Source organism: Mytilus edulis, chromosome 11 (assembly GCF_963676685.1).
Source record: "Mytilus edulis chromosome 11, xbMytEdul2.2, whole genome shotgun sequence".
NCBI classification, from domain to species: domain Eukaryota; kingdom Metazoa; phylum Mollusca; class Bivalvia; order Mytilida; family Mytilidae; genus Mytilus; species Mytilus edulis.
This window is the reverse complement of record NC_092354.1, coordinates 52,549,864-52,577,604: the sequence shown is the minus strand read 5'-3', so window position 1 is coordinate 52,577,604 and position 27,741 is coordinate 52,549,864. Positions and strand designations below refer to the sequence as shown.

At 31.9% G+C, this 27,741-nt stretch overlaps 1 protein-coding gene across 1 annotated transcript; it reads left to right on the top strand.

The window, feature by feature from the left end:
- Window positions 1-3,759: 3,759 nt before the first annotated feature.
- LOC139495797 (uncharacterized) lies at window positions 3,760-27,741 on the top strand. The gene is made up of 10 exons (XM_071284171.1): window positions 3,760-4,369; window positions 5,216-5,803; window positions 8,241-8,339; window positions 9,083-9,370; window positions 10,444-10,638; window positions 14,023-14,229; window positions 15,468-15,566; window positions 17,624-17,722; window positions 20,128-20,226; window positions 26,184-27,741. The coding sequence occupies exons 1-10, from the start codon at window positions 3,832-3,834 to the stop codon at window positions 27,005-27,007; spliced, it is 3,036 nt and encodes a 1,011-aa protein (XP_071140272.1). The 5' UTR covers window positions 3,760-3,831; the 3' UTR covers window positions 27,008-27,741.

Below are 27,741 nucleotides of genomic sequence, written 5' to 3'. Positions count from 1 at the left end.
TACATACTCAATGGAATCGGCTGTAAATAAAAACTCGAATACATTTTAACAGACAGTGGTCATGTTTGTTGATGAATATTGTATTTCCTAGATTCAATCTTGATAAATCATTTGGTAACATTTGGTAAAGTAATTTCAGAAAAGATCTTTTTGTAATTGCGGACGCCAAGACAATAAATGAACCTCACACGACCCCTCGACACAGGTGAGCTTATATATGATCATATAGCGATTCGGGTTGATAACCAGTTGAAATTAAGCCATTTTTGTGTGTGTGTAGATTTGTATTGTTTCAAACTGTTCAGTCCACAGAAGGGGTCATAAACCATACACGAAAAGATAAAATATTAGTTTAAACATATTTATTTATAGTGGATTAGGAAACAAGTTTTGCAACTTATAATAATCCCTTTCCACTTGGCGGGTGCGAGTGCCGCCTTGTAGCGGCATTAGCGTACTCTTTTTCGAAATCTACAAGGGTGTCTTTAATGTGGCTCTCTCTTAACACGGGTCAGCCATTTATCGTCCCCTTCCGACGGACTATCATCGTTTCCTCAAGACCATACTCGCCAATGGTGTCAAGGGATAAAATATTGATCTAAGTACTTAATTTACATCTCTGAACCCCCACCCCCGGCTTGTTTTTTAGGAGGGTGTCTAAAAATGGTCGATTACAGACAGCCGAGTACGCATTTTACTTTCCAGGTGTGTTTACGTTGATTGTTAAAGTCCTGAAAACGGATAGATGGAAACAAAAATGTTTGATATATCTGGCTTTAGATTCAGTTTTTTAAAATATAAATTAAGGCTACATTTTAATATAATAATACTTAGAATTCACAATATAAAAAAATGCAGAAAAAAAAATGGATGAAGTGAAATATTTTAGTAAGGAGTCATTACTACAGAGATAGTGTGTTTGACACACAAAACTTAAAAGCTTAGTGATATTATCAATATTAAAATAAGAGTGTATTTTACTTGGGTATTTTTTCCATTTACTCATTTTCAATTATAATTAAGGCACATTTGATTTTTATTCATAAAAATATTTAAATATAGAAAAGAAGGACACTTTGTTCAATTCCTCTCCCGTAATTCTTTATCAAAAATATTTATTTATTTTGGAATTTTGAAATAAAAAAGCGAAGACATCTTAGTTTTGTTAAGTGTTCTCTAGGTTATCTCGTCTTCATTCTCTGACATATTCTAGTCTGCCCTTTCATAAAATAGTGATTTTTGTTTAGTGTTCTATCGAACTTTCGAGAAAAAAATACCTAATAACCGTTCAGACAAAAAATTATGTTGAAAAAATCATACAGATACAGCAAGTGATTCTTAATAGCTATAAGATACATTTTTCTTTTAAAATACAACTTTTAAATCTTACGGGAAACTATTCCAAGCTTAAAACTTTCACTGTAACCTCGCTCTAACTTATCCCCCATCCCCCCCCCCCCCCAAATAAAAACCCAAACAAACAAACCCGCAATACTATTGTCATTCTTATAGTCAGCACTCAAATTCACAAACAAGTGTGTTTTAAGCTGCTAAAGACATATGATTCAAACGCTCAGAAAGTCCTTTGTTCTATATTTTTGCTCTCCATTTTTATGCAAAACCTTTTACATTTTTATTTTATGGGTTATTGTTGAAAGTCGTACGATGACGACGTATGGTTGTTAACACATACTTCCTTTGGTTTCTTATGGAAATTTGTCCATTGACAACATACATACCACATCATCTACTTTATATAAGTATTGTATAAATTACAACGTATTTTGGTGATCTTGCAAAATGATCGTAATCCCGAAAATCGTAAATATATTTTCTTATCTTAAAAGGGGGCAAGAAGGGTTCCATTAACAGGCCAATAAATAAGATTACAGTTAATTTAAAACAAAAATAAAAAATAGGGGTATTTTTTCTCTCATAATAACAGTAAACAGATTCACAACAATGTCAATTTCAAGAAAGCAGACAACAGTTGATTAGTCAATAACAGTACAGCATCAATGATCTTGAATATATGCCACTTTTAACTAAAATATAAAGGCACAGAACCAGGACATAGGAGCACAGAACCAGGACCGTTTTTCTTATCACCAACACAGCGTCAGGACAATTCCGTTTAACGAACTTGCACGACTTTTGCAATATAATATTGTTGTAATATACTTTGCATGGTACTTATGACGCATCAGAGAAAAGTTAAGCAACAAAACAGTCGTTTTATTACCGTTCTGATAAAATGTAAACAAACCCACCAGCACAGAATCAGGACCCACCAGCACCTGACAGGACCAAATCACCAGCACAGAACGTTCTATCGCAGGACAACCATACCCACCGTGCTAATATGAATGTCATTGTGTTAAGGGTATAACTTAACTCCGGTATTGAAAAATCCATGTTCGCTTAAATCAAGTGTTTCATGAAAATAATGGTTTAGAATGTGCAAAAGAAACATGTAATGTGGAGGTGAACCAAAATTTCGAGCCAGTCCTAAATACATTGTAGCAAGAGCACAAAAAAGAGGGGCTAAAGATACAAGAGGGGCATTTAAACTCACAAATCGAAAATAAACTGATGACGCCATTGATTGACAGACAAGCAATAGCAGACGAAACACAGCATAGAAAAATAGACAAAGTAACACGAACCCCACCAACAACTTGGGGTTATCTCAAGTGCTCCGGAAGAGTAAGCAGCTCTTGTCCCGAACGAAATTAAAGTTACGACATAAGGAACATTTCCGTTTTCATATGTTGAACTGATATTCCATAACTGATAAACAACTCGTGATGGCACCCGCAAAAAAATACTACGTGATAATTTTAACTTTACCATTTGGAATTCTTGATTAAATAGCTTCAATGTGAGGAGCAACCCTCTATCAATGAAAACATAATAGGAAATACAAGACCAGGTATATTGTATCAGTTGGGATATATATACTCTGTATGCCGGCGCTACTGTGATGATGTTACATATAAATGAAAAGTTCACAATTGGGAAGCTGAAATCGCTTTTGTGTCGTAAAGTTCCGTTTTCAATTGACCCTTATTGTCAATTACTATACGTAAGTCAATATATAAGGCAGACTTTACTGTTTCTGTTGTATCATAATCTTTAGTTCGATGCGATAGTTACTAAATTTTGAATTATATATTGAGAGAACGTCTCATTGGCAATCATACCACATTTTTTTTATTGTCATCTATATAGCGGAAAGTAAAATTTAAGGGCAATGATAACTCCTTTGCTTTCTTCCCATGTATGAAGTCAGCCTAACAAGTTGTCAAGAAGAGTGGCACATTTGGTTCCCATTGAAATGCCGATAGTTTGTTGAAATATACGTCCTCCAAACGTCAAAAAATGCTGTCAATCAAGACATTATGCATCTTGATAAGTTTTAGAGATAGTTTGTTTGAATCAGAGTAGGATTTATCTCTTCCTACGACAAAATACGTGTATCTACGTCAAATCATGTTTTCATTAGCTTGAATATAATTCATAATGCAACTTATTCTATATATTTTATAATTTTGAAACCGCATATAGAAGCATTAGATAGATATCGCCTATATAAACATTTTATAAATATCAAAGGCTTAATGAAAAAAGAAAAACGTGCAACACCCATATTTTTTTTTTCAACAAGATATTGGATACTGCTACTTATTCCCATACCAAACGCCCTTTTCTAATTGATTTCTTAAGCATTTACTTTTCATATCTTCTTGGCAGATGGTTCACCTTGAGACAACATGTTTGAAAAGGTTTGTGCGTTGGAAATCAAGCGGTACGATAAGATAAGTTGGCATAATGTCCGATTCATATAAAGAACGACATGCAAAGTTAGGATGCATGGTCCTGAGATTGTTTCCTCAAGTTATGCAGATTATTTTAAGACAGTATATAACTCCACTTGGGTTAAAACGGAAATATGAGAAGAACGAATACCGTTTTGTGTTAAGGGAAAATGAAATTGCTCTAATGGACAAGCTCCCAAACATGGACGATTTTACAACTGAAATATGCTACAAAATACTTAGATTTGAAAATATGATAGACGAAACTAAATGTAAATGGGGAAATGTCCCTCATGATGATGTAGAAGTAGAAATGACCGACGATATACAACGGATAATTAATGCAACAAATTTAATAGTTAGCATCAAACCTGAAGAGGTAACACAAAATTATTCCGATAAGCTGCTACAGAACATCGAATTGATAGTTTCCAGAACGGATTCCTTTTTTAAACAAGACACTTTAAGAAGTATGTATAACACTTTAAGCAGGTCTGGAATAGATACTACTTCCGTACTACAAGACCTATCACTGATTAAAGCAATCGAAGGTAAGTCTCACGTACATTAGGATTATTATAGATTTCGATTCAACGAAATTCAAGTACAGATGAATCTGTATTTTGAATTTCATGTTAAGCATTAACAATAATATCCTTTGCCAAGTGTCAACAATGTGATTTCGTAAAATTCGTAAAAACACAGTAGAGATGTCAATTCGACGAAGAGTTACTAATCGAAAACTTCGAATTTTCGAGCAGTACTTAAGTATTCGCTAGCAAATTAATTTTCTTGGGTTTGATAGCTGTAATCCAATGCATGATCGACAAAGGTTATTATAAGCTAAATTAATATTTCCAATTCAGTTAACTATGATTTCATAAGCAAATAACCACCCTAGGTCATTAACGTTCTTTGGTTTTCTTCTATTAAATGATAGAAACATATTTTAGAACATACGAAACAGATTGTCAACAACCTTTTTTTTATGAATTCCGTTGATTCTCTAACCAAGCTGAAAGGCGTTCTTTAGAACAATGTTTTAATATTTAACCAAGGAGATTAATCGAGTATCATTTTGGTATTCGGTACTCGTTAATGACGACCGATGCTCGAATTTTCGTTGACATAATTACTAGCAGGATATTTACGATTCAAATCTTGTGTACACTGAGCTCGGTAAACTATAATTACATTTTAACAAATAGCCACTGCTGTGGTACTATTTGCGTAACACATTCACCCCAATCACTTAGATATCCAAATACAAACATATCAAGAAAGGAAACATGTCAAACGATTTTACTTTTATGTTTTTGGTTTACCATATACTAGTATTCACATTATTGTCTAAAGTCATTTGAAATTTCTCATTTACAATTTGTTTAATTTTGAAGTTACGAAGTTCTTACCAAATAGTGAAAGTAAAGAGCACGAAAGGTATTCTAGGCTTTCGATGGCCATCATCAAAACTTTTCCGAAAATTCTAAGACAGGTTATTAAATCAAGAACATCTGCAAGTCATCTGTATCAAATGTGTGAGCCATATCTAAAAAAATTCTATCCAGAACAACAGACAAGCCTTAAAGAACTACAGAATTCAAATACTTATGATTCGTTAGATATTACACTAGCTTGTAGACTATTGACACAGTTTTCGCTTATACCTTCTCCAACTAACGGATGGGGAATTTTTCCCGACGATGCAGATATTAGTTTGGGCGCTGATATTGAACGCATACGATGCTATAGAAATCAACTTGCTCATCGACGTGACACCAATATTGATAAACCGGAATTCGATAATTACTTCAATAAGTTTCAAGATATTTGTCGTAGAATTGATCTTCATTTTTTCCAAAACAGCAACTATCATGACTATCATGACTATGAAAGGCGAATAATTGGGCACAAAAAATGTGCAATAGATGCGGAAACACAAATAAAATATGAGAATGCAATGAAGGGGATAGAAAACATTAAATGTAAGTCATCAAGTCTAACCTTTTAGTGAATTTTCCAATAACTGCAGTATTACAATATTTTCGTGTAATGACCCTTGTTTATTTTGATTATTTTGATCATTGCTTACATCTTTCATATACATGAATACGTTCCATCAAACATTAAAATATGGTAAAAGTGTTTCCATAAGATGAAAACATATAATTTTGTATGGAATGTCCGGTGCGGAGTTTCTCAAATCAGACATGCTCAAACCAAACGTGCGGAGGATGAAAATGTACATGTTCCAGACCATTTGAGTATTTGGAGCGTACGGTCCGGACCGTATACGTATACTGTCCGAACATACGCGTACGGTCGGACAGTATTTTTAGTTTTACAAATTGTTATTATTACAATTAGATTGATAAACTGAACAAACGAACAAACGAACAATTGAAATTAAACATTTATTTAATTGTATATCTAAATCCTATTGTTGGTACACTCGCCCAAGGTGACACTTGCTACAACAAGTAACGTAATATTTATAACATTTAAAAATGTACATGTTTCCAGTTCATACATGTTCCTTTGCATTTACATTTTTTGTAAAGTTGCTAAACATTCTAAAACAACTCTCCTCCCATCTTATTTTTACTTCAGGCATCTTCAATTTCAGTGATCATAATTCAATTAATGTATAACTGATCGACATGCTGAATTCAAGAGATTAACAGAGTTGATAAGTGTGATTTTTTTAAATAGTTAGAATATATAGTTTTTATTTAAATTTCAATTCAACTTTTTTATATTAATTTGAGAGTTAAGTTATGTAGATCTGCAATATGCACTTGCATCTAATAAACTTGACCAACTTTTAAATATTAGTCAGACCGTACACGTACGGTCCGACCGTATGAGTATTTTGAAAAAGTACGCATACGGTCCAGACCGTACGCGTACGGTCCAAATACTCATAAGGTCTGGATCATACACATACTATTTACCTAGAGTCAACTCAAAAACTTTAACAATATAAATAATAAATCCCAAGAAAAGTCGTGGTTGTTTTTGTTTAGAAACATTTCATGATTAGTATCTTAAATAGTTTTCATAGTTGGCTTTCAAAAACAATTGTAGGGTGTTTGAAGTATCGTTCGTTTCCTATATCATTCGACATCAATTTTTAACCGTAATGAATCCTTAAATTTGAAAACAATATTTTAGTACGTTTTTTTTATATCCTAATTCAGCTTAAATTCCGAAATACTAGTATTGTACATATATTTGAAGTTCATAGAATTACCTGTTTCTGTTCAGTACCTTAATTTGTCTATTTCTATTCAAGTTACGAAATTTGAACATTGTCAAACTATTGTCGCCTTTATTTATAACTTTTTGAGTGACACCGTTCTGCATCCTTATAATTTTTGTAATAAACAGATATTTTGCAAAACAAGAAAAAGTGTTCAGATTGTATCTCTTACAGTTACATTATACAAATTTATTACAATAAGCTTTCATATGTTCATGACATGCATTTGTTACTAATTCCAATCCAAGTTCTAAGAATGTCAAATGTATCTGAATGGACTTTGAAACTGCTGGAAAACAGAATTCATGTCGATATGATAACCATTTTTGTTTACCTTTGTTTTCCTGTGACCCTAAAATAATACTGATTGGATGACGGTGAGAAAAAAAAGCAACGATCAAGATTTGTTGTTGTTTCTAAAATATGTTGAAGTAATTTCCTTGTTAAAGAGTTGTCTCTCTTTGTTTGTTGTTAATGTAATTCACAGATATCAAGATTAAAATACTAAATGTCCGCATATTTTTCTCAGTTGTGTTAAGGTTCCGTTCTTTGTTATCATATGAAAACCTTTGACACTACAACATAAATTGTTCAAATTAAACATACATTTCATTACACCAACTTGTATTTACATTTTCATGACTAGAATATACATTGTTACTTTGTGACATTACTTTATGTTGACATACCCATGGTAGTTAAACACGATTAAACCATCACCTACAATGAGGAGTGACGGGGAAACATGTGTATTACTAATGCCCAAGTTAGTAGTGTCCCACCTGTTGTAGACCTCCCCTCTAAAAGATGAAGTGGATGAGGGTCCAGAGTTACCCACTTTTAGACCCTAATTCCATTTTTCAAACTTGCAAATTATCAAACATGATAGGCCCAGATCATGGGCCGAGTGAAATAATCCCCAAATCTCTACCAGTCTCCCTTTCAAAAAGACTCTGCGCCTAAAGGTTGTAGAAGGACATTAATTTCTTTAAAATGTCCTGGTTTCTTATTAAATAATCAAACTGGTAATAAATGTAAACTTATAATTTTGACATCTTAGACGCTGAGTACAGATAAGAACATTAGGATGTGTACAGGAAACAACACGTATATATATATATATGAGTTTTTATAGCTATGCAATATCTTTTCTTCTACAGTCAAATGTGAAAAGAAGCCAGTAAAGTTTTACTGGGGAGATACCTTTGAAACAAGTTTGAGGAATCTTCGATCTCATTTAAAAGATGAAATGTTAGATGGTAATTTGCCTTAAAATGATCAATATTTTTTATAGATTTAACATTTATAAGTTATATGTGATGTATTCAAGAAATATATTAAACAATCAATGTATAAAGATGATTAATGACAAAGATAATTACAAATAACAAAACAATATTTCATCATTTAGTGCAATGCAAAAAAGGGCAAACATAAAATTTAGAAGTATTAGTGAGTTGGGGATAAATCATTGCAATTTTCTCGTGCAGATATCGAGAACATGTTTAAACTATAAGAAAGTTGATGTCAATCAATAACAATTTCAATATGTTAAAGATAATAGATATAAATCTATAGATGTACTGTATATTATCCTGTACCACTAAATTAAGGCGCCACTATATGTTTAATACAGATGCTTACTATAGGGAAAGACGAACATAAAAATATCAAAACTATTGTCATGCAAAATATACCATGAAACGCGGATTGATTTAACATCTGCATGAATATAGTAAATTATATGTTCTTTTATACCTCAAATTGACGATCATTTACAAATGTAAACAAGTACAATGTTTTTTCTTCCATATATATTCTCCCTAGTGATTGATGTCTTTCTGATATCATTCTTTTCTTAGTAAATATTTTAAAGAGTTTATTACGCTGTTTATTTTACGAATTAATGGACTAAATTGTATCACGACTCAGTTGATGCCTGTATTAAATGTTCAGACAGATATACATAAAATCATTATAAAATTATATATATCTTGAGTAGGAAGACAGACAGTTCGTTTACAGATCATCTTTGAAACCGAGGATGATGTCGAGAAAAATATTGATATCCTCAATTCGTTCAAAGACGAAATAAATGAATGCTTAACTGGAATAGAGTTCATTGTTGCCACAAAAGGGAGTATTGTCCTGAATGCAGATATTTCGTTGGAAATGATTAAAACAGATGAATTGTTACAATCCACAGTGGTTTTATTTCTAGAAAAGATTTTGGAACGTATTAAGACATTTGCTACTGAAAGTATTGAGATGGTTCTGTTACCTATAGAAGGTTTGTTGTTAATGTTCCATTAATACTCTTACCACGAGTTGTAACGACTATTTTGGTATACTTAATGTTTCAATAAATATTTTCTACGGCCGTTCCATGCTGGTATGGATCTTAACTGAATGTTAATGAACGATATATAAGTTAAGACAATTGTCTGCCATAGTATAATGAAAACTAAAACTTCATAAATTTTAAACAATCGTTGTTATAATTCTTCACCTTCAACGAGATCCCCTCACCCAAAAAAACAAGGACATGTAAGGAGCTATACGGCCTAATTACTCTAAGGTTAACTTACAACTTTGTATTTTATTTGGCCTTTTTAACTTTTGTGGGTTCGAGCGTCACTGATCAGTCTTTTGTAGACGAAACGCGCGTCTGGCAAAATACAAAATTAAATCCTGGTATCTTTGATGAGAGTTCCTAGGTACTAATATCTGAACTGGAGAACACATTATAAAGTTCGCGCGTCTAGAACGTTTTCTGAAATAACCTCAAGAAAGAACAAATAATAACCAAATGTATGCCTTCCAACAGGAAATCTGCAAACCTTTAAAAAGATGTTATAATGATTTCATCCGTGCATTGCATGGCATTATCTTAAACGAGATATCGGACCTAGCCTATTATAACCGGGCGTTGTTATACGGACGTATATCTTTAGCACAGGTTTATTTTGTAAGATTTGTATACGCCATGAAAAAACGGCTGTGATGCCTTTGCTACAATTTTGGGTTTCTAATGCCTTTTGGCTGTTTTATGATGTGACCGATCTACAATTCTATGTACAACTGATGATTCTTAATTAGAAAAAAACGAGCAGCTGACGTACCAAACTGCAAGCCCGGATCCAGAAAACATGATTGAACAACAATAAAAGAGATGCTGACGTCCCAAATCTTTTTTATGCTTAACACATCTAGGGAGCGTACACTACTACTAATTTTGTAGAAAATAAAAGATCGGCAATAAAAATTGGACAAACCAGTAGGCAGACAAAACATCTAAACAAATCACATTACATGAACAGTATATATAAACTGCTTTTTTATATATATTATTTACACTTACAGAACCAACACAATGGAATAAATCAAAGCCCATGGTAAACGCATGTTATCTTAACTTCGATATACAGGCCGACTTGTTTGAAACTGATATTAAAATGGAAGAGCAGATGAGTAAAATAACTGAAGCCCTTTCCAAATATTCCAATGGAAGCGAAACAAACAACAAGATAACTGCAACGCTCTTACCTATAAGTCTTGGTAACTAGTCCATATTTATGATTTCAGTATAGTTAAATATATAATTTATCTGTAAATATTCCTGAAAAATTAAATTCAAACGAATTACTTATGATTGATCCTATCTATTTCTTTTTTTATATATATAATACTACTTTTCGTCTTCTTCTTTGTTTGCACTGTTAAAGCATACCTTAATACAGAAGAAAGATACATAAGGAAGCACAATACAAATATTTTTTTTTGTTTCCAATCTCCGACCTGTAAAATGCATATTTTTTTTTATTACTGCATATAAATTAATAAAAGAGTTATATATAGATAGATAAAAGATTAATCTTTTAAATGAATGCAATATTTTTGTTATAAAATCATTATGTAATCAACTATTTCTGAATCAACACAACAGGAGCTACAAAAGAGTGTCTCAAACTATCGCTATATTATTCCATTCTCTCATACATCTGTTATTAGTGTAAACATCCTTACCACATAAAATTAGATATTATTTGATTAGGTGTAAAAATTGACCTATACATTCTATTCAAAATCTGAGACACCCTTTTGTAGATAATGTCTCTAGGAACAACATATTATAAAATCAACTCTCTCGGCGTATCCACGAAGAAGGTTATTTCAATTGAAAGTGGAAATTTCTTGTAAAATGTTGTAGACACAGTTTGAATTATTATTTATGACATAATTGTTGTATAATACTAACATTGCATTGATTTGAAAAAGAGTAATCTAAAAGCTATCCATAAATACCTCTTTTATAAATTTTCAAACATTATAAAGAAAGTTACAGCATTTAAAAACTGGGGAACTGGAGGTATAAAATCTTTGTGTTGTGCTTAAGGGGCCTTCAAACTCAGACCAACAAACAAATAGCAGTACACAAAAAACGAAAAACAAGTAAAAAATCTAAGGGTTTATTTTACCGCTAAAGGTCTATTTTTATTACTATACCCCCGCTTTGAAAAATGTCGCATTTTTCTCAAGAACTACTTGACAAGGAATTCTGAAATTTGGTTTCAGGGTTTATATAATTCAGCTACATCGTTTGATGCGTTTTCCGATTCATCACTCCACAACTTCCTGTTTACCGAAATATTCCGGCGGGGTATCATTAGTGAGCAGTAGCTCGCAGTTTTACTTGTTCAGATTTGAAGTTTTTTTCAAAATTGTACAATATAAAGAAACTAGATGCTCTCAAGAGCCTGTGTCGCTCACCTTGGTCTATGTGCATATTAAACAATGGACAAAGATAAATTCATGACAAAATTGTGTTTTGGTGATGGTGATGTGTTTGTAGATCTAACTTTACTAAATATTCTTGTTGCTACAATTATCTCTATCTATAATGAAGTTAGCCCAGTAATTACAGTAGAAAATATTTTCTAAAAAATAATTTTTTTTAATGAAAATTGATAAATAGTTATCAAAGGTACCAGAATTATAATTTAGTACGCCAGACGCGCGTTTCGGCTGCATAAGACTCATCAGTGACGTTCATATCAAAATGTTTATAAAGCCAAGCAAGAACAAAGTTGAAGAGCATTGAGGATCCAAAATTCCAAAAAATTGTGCCAAATACGGCTAAGGTAATCTTTGCCTTGGAAAAGAAAATCCCTAGTTTTTCGGAAAATTCAAAGTTTTATAAACAGGAAATGAATAAAAATGACCACATTATTGATATTCATGTCAACACCGAAGCATTGAGTACTGGGCTGGTCATACCCTCGGGGACGAAACGTCCACCAAAAATTGACTATAAAGGGCAATAACTCCTTCAGGGGTCATTTAACAATTTTGGTCATGTTAACTTATTTGTAGATCTTATTTTGCTAAACATTATTGCTATTTACAGTTTACCTCTATCTATAATAATATTCAAGATAATAACCAAATCTGCAAAATGTCTTTAAAATTAATAATTCAGGGGCAGCGACCAAACAACAGGTTGTCTAAAAATTTCAGGGCAGATAGATCTTGACCAGATAAACAATTTAACACCATTTAAATTTGCTCTAAATGCTGTGATTTTAGAGATATAAGCCCAAATCTGCATTTCAGCCCTATGTACTATTTTCAGCCATGGCGGCCAACTTGGTTGGTTGACCAGGTCATCGCAAACATTTTTATAACTAGAAACCCTAATGATGATTTTGGCTAAGTTTGCTTAAATTTGTCCCAGTAGTTTCAGGGGAGAAGATTTTTTTTAAAGAATAGTAAAATATTTGAAAAATGGTTAAACATTTACTGTTAAGGGCAATAACTCCTTAATGGGTCAACTGACGTTGGTCATGTTGGCCTATTTATAGAGCTTACTTTGTTGACCATTATTGCTGTTTTATCTATAATAATATTCAAGATAATAACCAAAAACTGCAAAATTTCCTTAAAATTCCGCCAAGTGATAAACATAAAAATGATAGCAATACAAGATCTACAAACACATCAACATGGCTAAATTTTATAGTCTACTCGTGCAAGCAGTTTTGTTGCTCTTTCATTATGATCTTTATCTTTTTATTTGCCTATAATATCGGTCATTTTTATAAATTTCCTGTTTACAAAACTTTGAATTTTTTGAAAAACTAAGGATTTTCTTATTCCAGGCATAGATTACCTTAGCCGTATTTGGCACAACTTTTTGGAATGTTTGATCCTCAATGCTCTTCAACTTTGGACTTGTTTGGCTTTATAAATATTTCGATTTGAGCGTCACTGATAAGTCTTATTTAGACGAAACGCGCGTCTGGCGTACTAAATTATAATCCTGGTACTTTTGATAACTATTATAATGGATAAAGATCAATTTTACAAACAAACATTTATAGCAAGAAAAAACAATACAAAAGAGATCTTAGTCGAGAAATATTAAGTTTTCAATTTTTATAATGCACATAGATGAGTGTGAGCAACCCTGTTTTATAACTTACATCTGTAAGATCAATTATATTGCTAAGGTTATAAAACAAATCTAGAACGTTGAGTAAAAGTTAAGTTATTGTGTTTGCAATGATTCTATGATAATTTGAGCTTACGATTACGCGTAGAAATAAAATAACACGCAAGACAAACTCACAGGCAGAGTGTTAATTGTTTTGTTTTTTTTTAAATTAAAAACAATCTTGAAAACTTTATCTGAAAATACCTGCAGTAAGTAAATCTTACCTTAACAAAAAGAATTTCAAAAAGATGAAGGATAGATAAATTTTCAACACCCTTTTTATTATCGAAGTAAATAGGTACACAAGAGTTCGATTACTGTTTATCGAGAGAATATTGATATTTCATGACTGAAGTTTAATATAAACTGCAAAGCTAGAAAAAACCAAGCCAAAGGCATACTTATAGTATCTTAACAACTACTGATCATACTTATTTCTGTATATGCAGTAAGGGACATAGGGTCCTCGAATTCAAGCAGATGCACAACGACTGTAACCAGGGAATTAGAATATAGTTCATCGCCGTCTCTTGAATTGAAACATCTTCGGTATCAAATGCCCTATCAATCAGCCATTGCCAATGCTGAACATCGTTATTCACAGAAACTAACTTCAACAAGATATATATCAGCTGATACTAGTGGTCAAACACAAGGTACATAGATATTTTTTTCCTTATAGAGAATTAAGGCTTAACCGATTCTTAAAAAAAATAAAAAATAAAATTTTGAAATATGTTTAGTGTATAATCATTTCATTGCTGTTAATTTCCATATGTTAGTCTTGTCCTTACATTACAGTTTTATCAATCAAATTATGTTGTATATGTATTGTTTTAGGGGGCTCGCGGGTCTAAATCAAATATTTTGCTTAATAAAGGATTTCACTATATTTTTCTATAAATTAACTTTATCTTATACTTTATAGAAAAATAAAATTTAAAAAATGGGGTCACCGTCATGTATGCTCACAATCTGTCTTCGAAAGAACTAATAGGAGAAATAGAGGTAATATAGAATAAAAAGAAAAAAGAAAATTACAGAGAACGCTCAAAGTTTTTAATAGTTTAGTTTTAGTACAGCTTATTTGAAAATAATAATAAAAACATATAGCTCACCGATGATTTAAAAAAGATATTTAAATTTAAAGGCCAAAACAAGGCATTTTTGCACAAAAGGGAGATAATTTGGAGCTTTTTCAATGATATATACATTCAAAAGTCATCTGGGACCAAAACGGATTGATTTTGTGCAATGAATTTTGTACCATACGATAAAGTAACAACTTATCAAGTTATAAATAAAATTTGTAATGAAAAAACAAATGTTTAAATTTTTCTGTAATTTTTATTCCCTCGAGCCTCCTTACATGTGGAATTATTATTTAAGTTCTTATGATTGAACAGTGGAAGTGAGTTCATTATGTATCTTTACCAAACCTAGAAATATTTTATGTTTTTTACTTCAAGGTTGCATTCATGTTCGCAATAGCATTAAGAGTAAGATATCATAACATGCATAATATTTAGTTAAAATCTGTAACTTTTATTCATGCATCATTGAGGTATTTAGTTAAAAAGAATTCAATGACCCGTGCTACATACGAACAGAGCCACATTTCTGAAAATAGAACATAGGGGTTAAATGCAGTTTTATGGCTCATATCTCGGAAACTAAATCAAAAGTATAATGATTGCATAATTTCATGCATCAGATGTAAAAGAAAATACCAGGTGATCGACGACACAAGCTCCTTAAAGCCTTCATTCATGATCATAAGGATTTGCATGAATTGCTCAACTTGTTTTTTTGTATAATCTAAAAATCCCAACTAAATACCAAATTGTTTGAAATTTATATTTGGAAGATAAAACATTGATTTTCTAAATCATAGGTTCTGTTGCAAAGGTGTCTTCTAAACTCTCCATTAGACCAATGTCAGCTCCCAATGCTAGATCAGTTTTAATGAAAACCGAAAAGGTTCCAACTGTAGGTAAGTATTTACACATACAAATTAGCTGGTGGTGTCATTTTACATATTAATTCTCATATTCTTACTAAAATAAGTTTTTTGAAAATCAAATTCAAATATCAAATACGCGCGAAACACCAGGTTTTGCGGAACAGTTTTTGAAATTTACTTAACCTGGCGCAAAAGCTGCAGTGGTGTTAACATTAATTGTATAAAGGTTTGCATACACATTTTACTAAACCACACGATCAAATATAAACGAAAGTATATGTTGTTCATCAACCCAGAGAAAAGGGTTACCACGAAAGAAAATTAATCCATAGGGGATTATAGTTAATAGAAAAATAATATTAAAAAAATGGGGTCACCGTCATTTACGCTCACAATCTTTCTTGGAAAGAAGCATACTAGATTATAATCCTGGTACCTTTGATAACTGTTTGTTAAGGTACTTGTTTTCCTGTTGAACTAATAGGAGAAAAAGAGGTAATATCGAAATAAAAAAAAGTAAATTACAGAAAATGCTCAAATTTTTCAATAGTTTAGCTTTAGTACAGCTTATTTGAAAATAATAATAAAAAAATATAGGTCACCGATGATTTAAAAAAGATATTTAAATTTAAATGCCAAAACAAAGGCTTGTTTGCACACAAAAGGGAGATAATTTGGAGCTTTTTTAATGATATATACATTCAAAAGTCATCTGGGACCAAAATGGATTGATTTTTTGGAATGATTTTTGTACTATACGATAAGGTAACAACTAATCAAGTTATAAATGAAATTTGAAATGAAAAAACAAATGTTTAATTTTTTTCTGAAATTTTTATTCCCTCGAGCCTCCTTAAATGTGGCTTTATTGTTTAAGTTCTTATGTTTGAACAGTGAAAGTGAGTTCATTATGTATCTTTATCAAACATAGAAATATTTTATGATTTTTTACTTCAAGGTTGCATTCAAGTTCGCAATAGCATTAAGAGTAAGATTTTATAACATGCATAATATTTAGTTAAAATCTGTAACTTTTATTCAGGCATATGTATCTCCCTATCACATCAAATCACAAAGACTGAATACATATATCTCTTTCTAAGCTCACCTGGCACATTGGGCCAGATGAGCTTTTCTCATCATTTGACGCCATTTGTCTGTAGTCGTCCGTTAACATATATATATATATATATATACATGTATATAAATACTCTCCTCTGCAACTACTGGGCCAAATATTAATCAAAATTTGGCCACAATCATCATTGATATATATAGTCTAAAAAACGTGTCCGATGATCTGGCCTGTCAACCAAGATGCCCACAAAAGCTTAACATTAAACAGGGATACAATAAAGATTTTGGCTTATATTTCTGAAAACAAATCATTTAGGGGAAATCTGACATGGAGTAAAATTGTTCATCAAGTCAAGATCTATCTGCCCTATAATTTTCTGACAAATGAGACAACCGGTTGAATGGTTGCTACTCCTGAATTGGTTAAGTTTCTGGTTATTATCTTGAATAGTATTATAGATAAAGATAAACTGTAAAAAGCGATAAAAAACAGTAAAGATCTACAAATAGGTTGACATGACCAAAAAGTTCAATCGACCCCTTACGGCGTTATTGCCCTTTCTAGTGACTTCTTAACAAAATTTTGTAACTTTTTGTAATCTTTTACAATAATCGTCTCATCTGAAACTACTGAGATGAGTTTGTCCGAACTTGGCCACAATCATCATTAGGGTATTTAGTTAAAAATAATTCAATGACCCGTGCTACATACGAACATAGCCACATTTCTAAAAATAGAACATAGGGGTTAAATGCAGTTTTAAGGCTCATATCTCGGAAACTAAAGCTAAAGTATAATGGTTGCAGAATTTCATGCATCAATTGTAAAAGCAAATATCAGGTGATCGACGACACAAGCTCCTTAAAGCCTTTCTTCATCATCATAAGGATTTGCATGAATTTCTTAACTTCTTATGTATTATTTTTGTATAATCTAAAAATCCCAACTAAATACCAAATTGTTTGAAATTTATATTTGGAAGATAAAACATTGATTTTCTAAATCATAGGTTCTGTTGAAAAGGTGTCTTCTAAACTCTCCATTAGACCAATGTCAGCTCCCAATGCTAGATCAGTTTTAATGAAAACCGAAAAGGTTCCAACTGTAGGTAAGTATTTACTCATACAAATTAGCTGGTGATGTCATTTTACATATTATTTCTCATATTTCTACGAAACTAATTTTTTTGAAAATCAAATTTAAAGAAAAATTGGTACCGTAATGTTATTACTACCACTGGGTCGATGCCTCTACTGGTGGACTGTTAGTCCCCGAGGGTATCACCAGCCCAGTAGCCAGAACTCCGGTACTGGCATGAAAATATGGATTTTTTGTGTTATTAAATTTGCTGTTACAAAGATTTAAAAATTATTATAAATTAAAGAATGTATCTCCCTCATGCAAATCTCTGATTCCTTTCACGGATTTGGCTATACTTTTTGGAACCTTTGGATTATAGCTCTACATCTTTTATAAGCTTTGGATCTTACATATTTTGGCCACGAGCATCACTGAAGAGACATTATTTGTCGAAATGCGCGTTTGGTGCAGAAAAACTGGTACCGTTAATGTTATTTAACGAACTATTTTTCAATTTTAATAGATTTGATATACTAAATGTATATTGAAATCATAAAGTAATTGTCTTATTTCAAAATATCGTCGTGGTAATAATTTTGACAGGTCCAGTTTATTGATTGGTATTGTTAATTTAAAAAAAACATAAAATAAATTAAAACTTAGACAACTTGTCGATCAGCTCGGGGCAATTTCTAAAAGTATATTTAGTATAGTTCATGTTTTTTTAAGCAGTAATTTGAATCAGTAATCATTTGTCTTCATTGTGTAAGATTTGATCTATGATTACGTGGACCTACATCTGAAGGTGCATGGCTTTAAACGAAATTAAAAAAGTGTGAAAAGCAAATCGACAGGAATGTAATTAATAAAATTAAAGGTACCAATTTCCCGGCACCAGATGCGCATTTCGACAATAAATGTCTCTTCAGTGATGCTCGTGGCCAAAATATTTAAAATCCAAAGCTTATATAAAAGATGAAGAGCTATAATCCAAAAGATCCAAAAAGTATAGCCAAATCCGTGAAAGGAATCAGAGCTTTGCACGAGGGAGATACATTCCTTAATTTATGATAATTTCTATCATTTTATAACAGCAAATTTTAATAACACAAAAAAATCCGTATTTTCATGCCAGTACCGAAGTACTGGCTACTGGGCTGGTGATACCCTCGGGGACTAATTAATAGTCAACCAGCAGAGGCATCGACCCAGTGGTAGTAATAAAATTAACGGTACCAATTTTCGTCCACCAGATGCGCATTTCGACAATACATGTCTCTTCAGTGATGCTCGTGGTCAAAATATTTGAAATCCAAAGCTTATATAAAAGATGAAGAGCTATAATCCAAAAAGTCCAAAAAGTATAGCCAAATCCGTGAAAGGAACCAAAGCTTTAATTAATGTATGCAAGTTCCTGGTGGGTAATTATTTCAAATTGAAACACCCAACATTATTTTTGGAGACATCAAGAGGAAAAGATAGAATCATCGGTTTCAGACATTTTAATTCGACAAAATCAATAAGATTTTTTAATTTTTTTTTTCAATGTGACGTTATTACAAACGCTATAGATGATACGGTTGTGTTGGATTATTAAAAGTCAAGCTTAGCTAGGAATCCTGGCAGACATGCCTTATAATGCCAAAGGAAAAACTTCAATTCACCGTACTGTAAAAACATACATTTGTAGGGTAACACAGATAAGGTCTTCACATATCAACTTACACTACTGGTTAACCAACAAAACTGTACGATTTGACAACGCTACTAACACAGAATAAAAAAGAATAAGGAATTTGCATAGTTATCAAAGGTACCAGGATTATAATTTAGTACGCCAAACGTGCGTTTCGACTACATAAGACTCATCAATGACGCTCATATCAAAATATTGATAAAGACAAACAAGTACAAATGTGAAAAGCATTTAGGAAGCAGTTATATTATGAATTTTGAAGTTTGAGCAATTGGTTGATTAACTATCTTTACATACATAGATTGATTTTGTGGTTTTTATTTTACAATTTCAATCAAGTCCATCCTTGCATTATCAAATTATTATTAAATGCACAATATTTACTTTTGAATATTTTACTTTTATTTGTATGACATATTACAATACTAATATACCTTATTCTTTTTAGCTATAAAACCAGGTTCAATCTATCATTTTTCAAATACGGTAATGCCTGTATCAAGTCAGGAATATGACAGTTGTTATCCATTCGTTTGATGTGTTTGGGCTCTTGATTTTGACATTTGATTAGGGACTTTCCGTTTCGAATTTTCCTCGGAATTTGGTATTTTGTGATTGTAAAGATGCATTGCTCATTTGGTTACGGATAATTTTCTGTTATATATATAATCGGAAATATTAGCAATCTATTTGACATTCATATTTGAAAGATAAAAAATTGATTTCTCAATTTGCAGTTCATGTAGGAATGGGGACTACTTTACCTCAAAATATACGCATGTCAGCTCGCAATGCTATACCAGTGTCTGGATATAACCAAAAGAGTCAAACTGAAGGTAAGTCTTAACACATACAACGTAAGTTAGTGACAACATTTTACATACTATTTCTCGTATATTTATAATGCTTAGATTACTTTTGCTGTCGGCATGCTATACATAAGAACTGTACATTTTGAAGTTTTCATTAGCATACTTTAATTTTGGCAGACAAAAACTGTATAAAATGTGCCATGTGGTTTAATTAGACCAATACGTCTTTTGAGGTTATGCCCAATCTTGCTGTTGAAAAAATATGAGATATTCACTCTGCAGTAACATAGTGTTTTGAATTTTTTTAATTAAATGTCTTTTTATACGCTTAAAGTATTTTCAAAACAAAGGCTATACCTAGAAGTGTCATTTAACAATATTTGATGTTTATTCGCCTTATATATGAAAATATGTGTGGGAGACAGGATGGGACCTTTTCTATGTGTCGTTAGTGTAAGGCGGCGTCACAGTTCATGAAACAGTAGCTTCTTTATTTATTTTGTTCACTGATAAGATTTCTTGTCAACAAGGCATCTTTACTCTTGTATACGCAAGAAACAAGGCTTTAACTAACCTACGGTTTAAATGATGTTTTAATCAATAGGTTGTTACGGCCAGAAATTACCTTTAAATTGTAGCGAACAAAAGGCACAAATTAATAATAAAATTTAACAATATTTATTATACAAAAGTTTACAAGAAGTATTACACAAATATCACTGTCAACTTAACTGTCAAAATATGAGTCCAATCTTTTATCTTTATCTGTATCCGGATATCTTTCGGAATCCAATCTGAATATTACGTTCACTACTAAGGTCACAATCCAGTATGATGTTGTTTGTAGAATAAAAGTGTCAATCCAAATGCTGTGAATGCTAATATCTATCGATGTCTAAGTCTAAGTGTAAGTTTGAGAGTTCAACTTGAGTGTCTGTTTATATATAGTTGTCACGGAAAATTCTAGAACAGTCTATAATGGAACATCCTAGAAAGTTACAACGGAAGTTTGTTCGGTAAACAACTATCAGGCCACACAACACAAATCAGGCCAACATAAATAAATACAATAATTACAATATCATTTATATAACATAATTACAATATCATAACAAGGTGTTTGTCGCAATCCTCTTTAATTGAAAATTCTTCTCGGAAAGATAGACACAAGATACTAAAGGGACGTTTAAAACGTTGTCTGAAATAAACCGATAATGCCATGACAAGAAAAAACAACAACTATAAAAGTGTTTGGCCAATTCGAAACTATGTAGCAACTAGCATATGGATATCTAAACTAGAGGCTCTCAAGAGCCTGTGTCGCTCACCTGTTACTGTATATACTGATGTCGGCCATCTTGGTTGGTAGGCGGGGTCATTAGACCCTTTTTTTAAAATAGATACCCTAGTAATGACTGTGGCCAAGTTTGGTTAAATTTGGCCAATAGTTTTAGAAAAGAAGATTTTTGTACAAGTTACAAAAATAACAAAAAATTGTTCAATATTGACTATAAAGGACAATACCTCCCTAAGGGGTTCTCTGACAATTTTGGTCATGTTAACTTACTTTGCTGACATTATTGCTGTTTACATTTTATCTCTATCTATAATAGTATTCAAGATAATAACCAAAAACTGCAAAATTTCCTTAAAATTACCAATTTTAGAGCACCAACCCAACATCGGGTTGTAGAATTCATCTGAAAATTTGTGAGGGAATAGATCTTATTCTGATGGACATTTAAATCTTGAAAGATTTGTCTTAAATGTCTTAGTTTCAAAGATATAAAGCAACAACTTATATTTTACCAGTATGTTCTAATTTTAGCCATGTCGGCCATTTTGTTTGTTAGGTGGGGTCATCAGAAACATTTTCTTAATTATATACCATAATTGTGATTGTGGCCAAGTTATTTTAAATTTTGCCAAGTAGTTTCAGAGAAGAGGAATTTTGTACTAGTTACAAAAAAAGACGAAAAAGATGTTAAAATTGACTATATAGGGCAGTAACTCCTGAAGGGGGTTCGCGGGTCTAAATCATGTATATAGGATTTCTCTATATTTTTCTATAAATGAACTTTATCTTATAGTTAACAGAAAAATAAAATAAAAAAGTGGGGTCACCGTTCATTTTCGCTCACAATCTGCCTTCGAAAGAAGCATACATTTTTGTAAAGGTGTTTTGTTTTCTGTTGACGTAATAGGGAAAATAAAGGTAATATCGAAATAAAAAAAGAAATTTATAACAGAAATCGCTAAAATTTTACAATAATTTAGTTTAAGTACAGCCTATATGGAAATTATATTAAAAAAGATAGGTCACCGATGAGTTGAAAAAGATATTTCAATTTAAGATCCAAAAAATGGCATTTTTCCACCAAAGGGAGATCATTTGGAACTTTTTCAATGATGTATACATTTTGAAAGTCATCTGGGGCCAACACGAATTGATTGCTTTGAATGATGTTTGTACCATATGATAAAGTAACAACTACAAAAGAAAATAAATAAAATTTGTAATGAAAAACAAATGTTTGATTTTATTCTGAAATTTTTATACCCTCGAGCCTCCTTAAAGGGTTGACTGACAATTTTGGTCATGTTAACTTATTTGTAGGTCTTATTTTGCAGAACATTATTGCTGTTTATAGTTTATCTCTATCTATAATAGTATTTAAGATAATAACCAAAAACTGCAAAATTTCCTTAAAATTACCAATTTTAGATCAGCATACCAACAACGGGTTGTAGGATTCATCTGAAAATTTGTGAGGGGATAGATCTTATTCTGATGGACATTTAAATCTTGAAAGATTTGTCTTAAATGTCTTAGTTTGAAAGATATAAAGCAAAAACTGTATTTTACCAGTATGTACTAATTTTAGCCATGTTGGCCATTTTGTTTGTTAGGTGGGGTCATCAGACACATTTTTTAAAACTATATACCACAATTATGATTGTGGCCAAGTTAGTTTAAATTTGGCCAAGTAGTTTCAGAGAAGAAGATTGTTGTACGAGTTACAAAAAATGACGAAAAAGATGTTAAAATTGACTATATAGGGCAATAACTCCTTAAGGAGTTGACTGACAATTTTGGTCATGTTGACTTATTTGTAGGTCTTATTTTGCAGAACATTATTGCTGTTTACAGTTTATCTCTATCTATAATAGTATTCAAGATAATAATCAAAACCTGCAAAATTTCCAATTCAGGGGCAGCAACCCAACAACAGGTTGTCCAATTCGTCTGAAAATTACAGGGCAGATAGATCTTGACCTGATCAACAATTTAACCCCCATGTCAGATTTGCTCTAAATGCTTTGGTTTTAAAGATATAAGCCAAAATATACATTTTACCCCTGCGTTCTATTTTTTGCCATGGCGGCCATCTTGGTTTATTGGCCAAGTCATCGGACACATTTTCAAAACTAGATACTTAAAGGATGACTGTGGCCAAGTTTGGATAAAGGAGTAGGTCCGGTAAGACCCCTTTTTGGCCCCAAAATATAACAGTTTTACAACATTTTGTAAACTTTTAGTTATTTATTGGACAGTTGAATGCGTCTGCCACATAAATATGGGCTGTTTTTGACTATGCAATGCACATATATCGGGTTGCAGCGCCATTAAGTCATGCTAAATTACTGAAATCTTCGAAATTCTAGCATTTTAGTTAAATTTTAGACGGTTTCCGTGTAAAACGGAAGTGGCCGCATTCGTGTTCATCCTTAATATTGAAATGTAAGTTATGTTTTATGATAATACATAACATATATAAAGGTTGTGGATGAACACGGATGCGGCCACTTTCATTTTTGACAAAAACCATCTTTCAGGTCAGGTGAGCTAAACAAACACGTGTTATGATCCCACTAACTATTAAATTTGGCGAAAACCCCTAACAGGAAAACATGGTTAAATTTAGGGATGTTAACGAGTACTTGAGTATCGTTCGTTAGTACCGAGTATCGATTACTTTAATGGTACTCGACTAATCGCGTTTATGTTTTAATGTTGTTACTTTTTTAAGTAAACAAAATTATTTTAATTGAGAGCGCTTATTTCCAGGAAATTAAACTAGTATAGCATTTGAACATATATATAAAAAAAGACACAATAGGAATGTTCCTGTTTAACTGTTATTTAAAATTCCTCCAAACAGCGGTACATGTAGGATATAAGAGCATTTTTCAAAGATTTACACTTTTAGCTAATCTTAGTCACCACCCTCCCACACACACACATCCCGTTTTATCGTCAGCGAATATTTTTTCACATGTGGACTGTACGTAACCTAACAAAATTGAGAAATCGCTACTTCCCAGAAAAAGTAAGCAAGAGAATATTTTTGATATAAGAACGTTTCCGATGCACCCTGTATCGGCCCTCAGAAAAGGATTGAAGGTATCAGTAAGCTCTAATCATCACGTTTTGTTCATCATTAAATGTAATTCTTCTATGGACATTAATTAATAAATTGATAAGATTATTACCAATTATTATAAATAGTACATGTACCAAAATTTCTTGAACTGTTATCTAGTACTAGGTAATAATGTTGATGGTTTCACGATCATAAGAAAACAACGACTGACAGCACAATTTCGGTTTGTTGATGTTTTATCGAGCAAGTACCCGAGTATCGCTCGGTATACCCAACGAGTAATCGATTAGTAAATCTTCAACATGTTGACATCCCAAGTTAAAATGCAAGTTGTGTCTATTATTATGAAAATCGGTTTATGTGTGTGTTGCATTGTTTTTTGGTTTTTTTTTTGCTCCCCAGTGTTTCGATGTTTTCTTCTTGTAGTTGATGTGTTTCCCTCGGATCTACTTTGTGAAAGTATTGTATTTTCTAAATCGATTTATGACATTCGAACAGCGGTATACTACTCTTGCCTTTATTTGAATGGTTAAAATCTTCCGTTTAGAGTTTTCCTAGGAGTTCGGTATTATTTTAAAAAAAAAATTTTTTAAGATTTGAAATACATTTCTTGAAATTTACCTGAATATAATTTAACTTGTATACTCTAGGGAAGTATACACAGGGGGCCATGTGATCTATCGTCTAGGGATAAACAGTGGACTCTAATATACATTCTAAATAAGCTAAATATATCAAAAGGCATATTACAATATAAACATTACCTTGTAAGGTCTGCAAATAAGTCAACATGACCAAAATTGTCAGTTGATCCAGGAGTAATTGCTCTTTACAGTCTATTTAACAATTTTCATAAACTTTGTAAATTTTTATCAAAATATTTTCCTCTGTAACTAATGGTTCATTATAAATAGAGACAATTGTATGTAGCAAGAATGTTCAGTAAAGTAAGATCTACAAACACATCACCATCACCAAAACACAATTTTGTCATCAATCCATCTGTGACTTTTGTTTAAAATGCACCAAGGTGAGCGACACAGGCTCTTAAGAGCCTCTAGTTTCAATTTTGACCAAATTTATAAAACAAAAGAGAAACGGAGCAAAAGTTATATGGCACATGTGATTCGTTTCAGGTGACATAACTAGTCAATATTTTTTCCTAAGATAAACAAAAAAATTCTATAGAGGACTGTTAAAGTGAAGAGACCGAATGATTTACGATTCTTTACAATAGAATGATCATTACATGCATTATCATGACGTTTTCTTTTCAGCGGTATTTAAAACCAAATAATCTAATTTAAAATCAAATAATCTAATTTCAAAATCAAATAATCTAATTTAAAATCAAATATTCTAATTTAAAATCAAATAATCTAATAATTCGATAATTGAAAATAACACTAAAAGATTTTGTTATTATGTTAGAGATTGTAGTCATAGAAATTTGAAATGTTAAAAGATTCATAATAGATAGTGTGCAAAACAACAAAGTATGATTCAAAATACGTCCATTTTACCAGTTAACTGCACAGGAATTAAATCCAATCATCTGTTCAAATAATACATATGAAGCTTCATTATCTCTTCCAGGAAAGACCATTACCGGAGAGGAATTCGCCCAAGCTCAAACTCCTGTCAAACACAACCTTCCTGTGTTTGTTACTTTGCGTCAACAATTAAATGTTAAACTGTCAAGGAATGAATGTATGAACATCGGCAGCTGTATGAAAGTAGACAATACACTAGTGTTTGCCGATTATTTTGATGAGAAACTCATAATACGCAAAACAGATGTAGCTGAAGTCTTTTATATTCCTATGCCTTATAGGCCATGTTATATAACAGATATAGACAGTAATACTGTGGCAGTAACATGTACACTTGACAGATTCATATTGATAATAAATTTATCTACAGGTGAAGTCACCAGTACAATCGAAACTAGTGATTGTCTTTGGGGAATATCATATTATGATAATAACCTGTACGTTGTCATTGGTAGAATTGAAAAGCAAATGCATGTGATGGATCTGATGGGAAACGTTATACGTATGTTACCTGTAGGCACTATCCGTGGCATAACAGTACACAGAGACAGGCTTGTTTGTATAGAACCCACAATAATCAACTGCTTCACGCTAGACGGCAAACTATTGTGGAGGTTTGAAAATGAGAAATATCGAAATTTAAATCGTGTGATAACAGATAATGACGGGAATGTCTATGTGACTGATGAAAATACCAACACTGTAGTTGTTGTATATGATGATGGTCGACATTATGGGGACATTCTAACAGGATCAGATGAACTGTGTAAACCTGCTGGAATTCACTTTGACAAAAAACAAAATATTCTCATTGTTTGTAACAGACAAGACGGAAAGGCTTTCCTTTTTGACGTAAAAAAGAAATAAACATAAATAATCTTGGAGTACATATTAAGGCAGTTAATATGTTCTAATTATGAACCTCTTGTGCATTTATTTAATCGCAATGCATTATCTGTTTGTTTTTCATAGACTAATTAACATAATATATTGTCATTTGTCTTACAGAATTACAAATTGCATATGTTAAAAGATCATAATATGTGGAGCTATATTCAGGATTCATAGGTAAACAAAAGATCATAAATATTATATGGCCGACGCGTAAATTTAAAAAAATAAAAATAAAACGGTCACTTGCGTTAGTCACAATTTTGATTTGTCACCTTTAAATTGGCAATTTATTCTTTTTTAAAAATAATTTAGTTCTAGTTTTTTTCTTATTTTAGACAATTTCTTCAATAATTTTTTTTTGAATATATCTATTTGTAAACACAAGATTTAAAACCACAAAAAGAAAGTTCGGATTGATTTGAGGGTTTTGGTCCCAACAGTTTAAGATAAAGGGGCCAAACAAGGGCCCAAACAAGCATGTTTCTAGTGTCCAGACAATCCCTCGTGGAACAGTGTATTAATCTTTGCAATATACCATAAGTAACCATACCACAAAGGGATGATAAGAATTGGCTTGGGGTTATGGCTCAAACCATTTATACATTAGGGGCAGAAAAGTGTGAAAAAGGGTACCCTGGTTAATTGACAATACTTAAGAATTGGTCTTTTGATCTCTTTGAAATAGGTACCGGACCATTATCGATTAA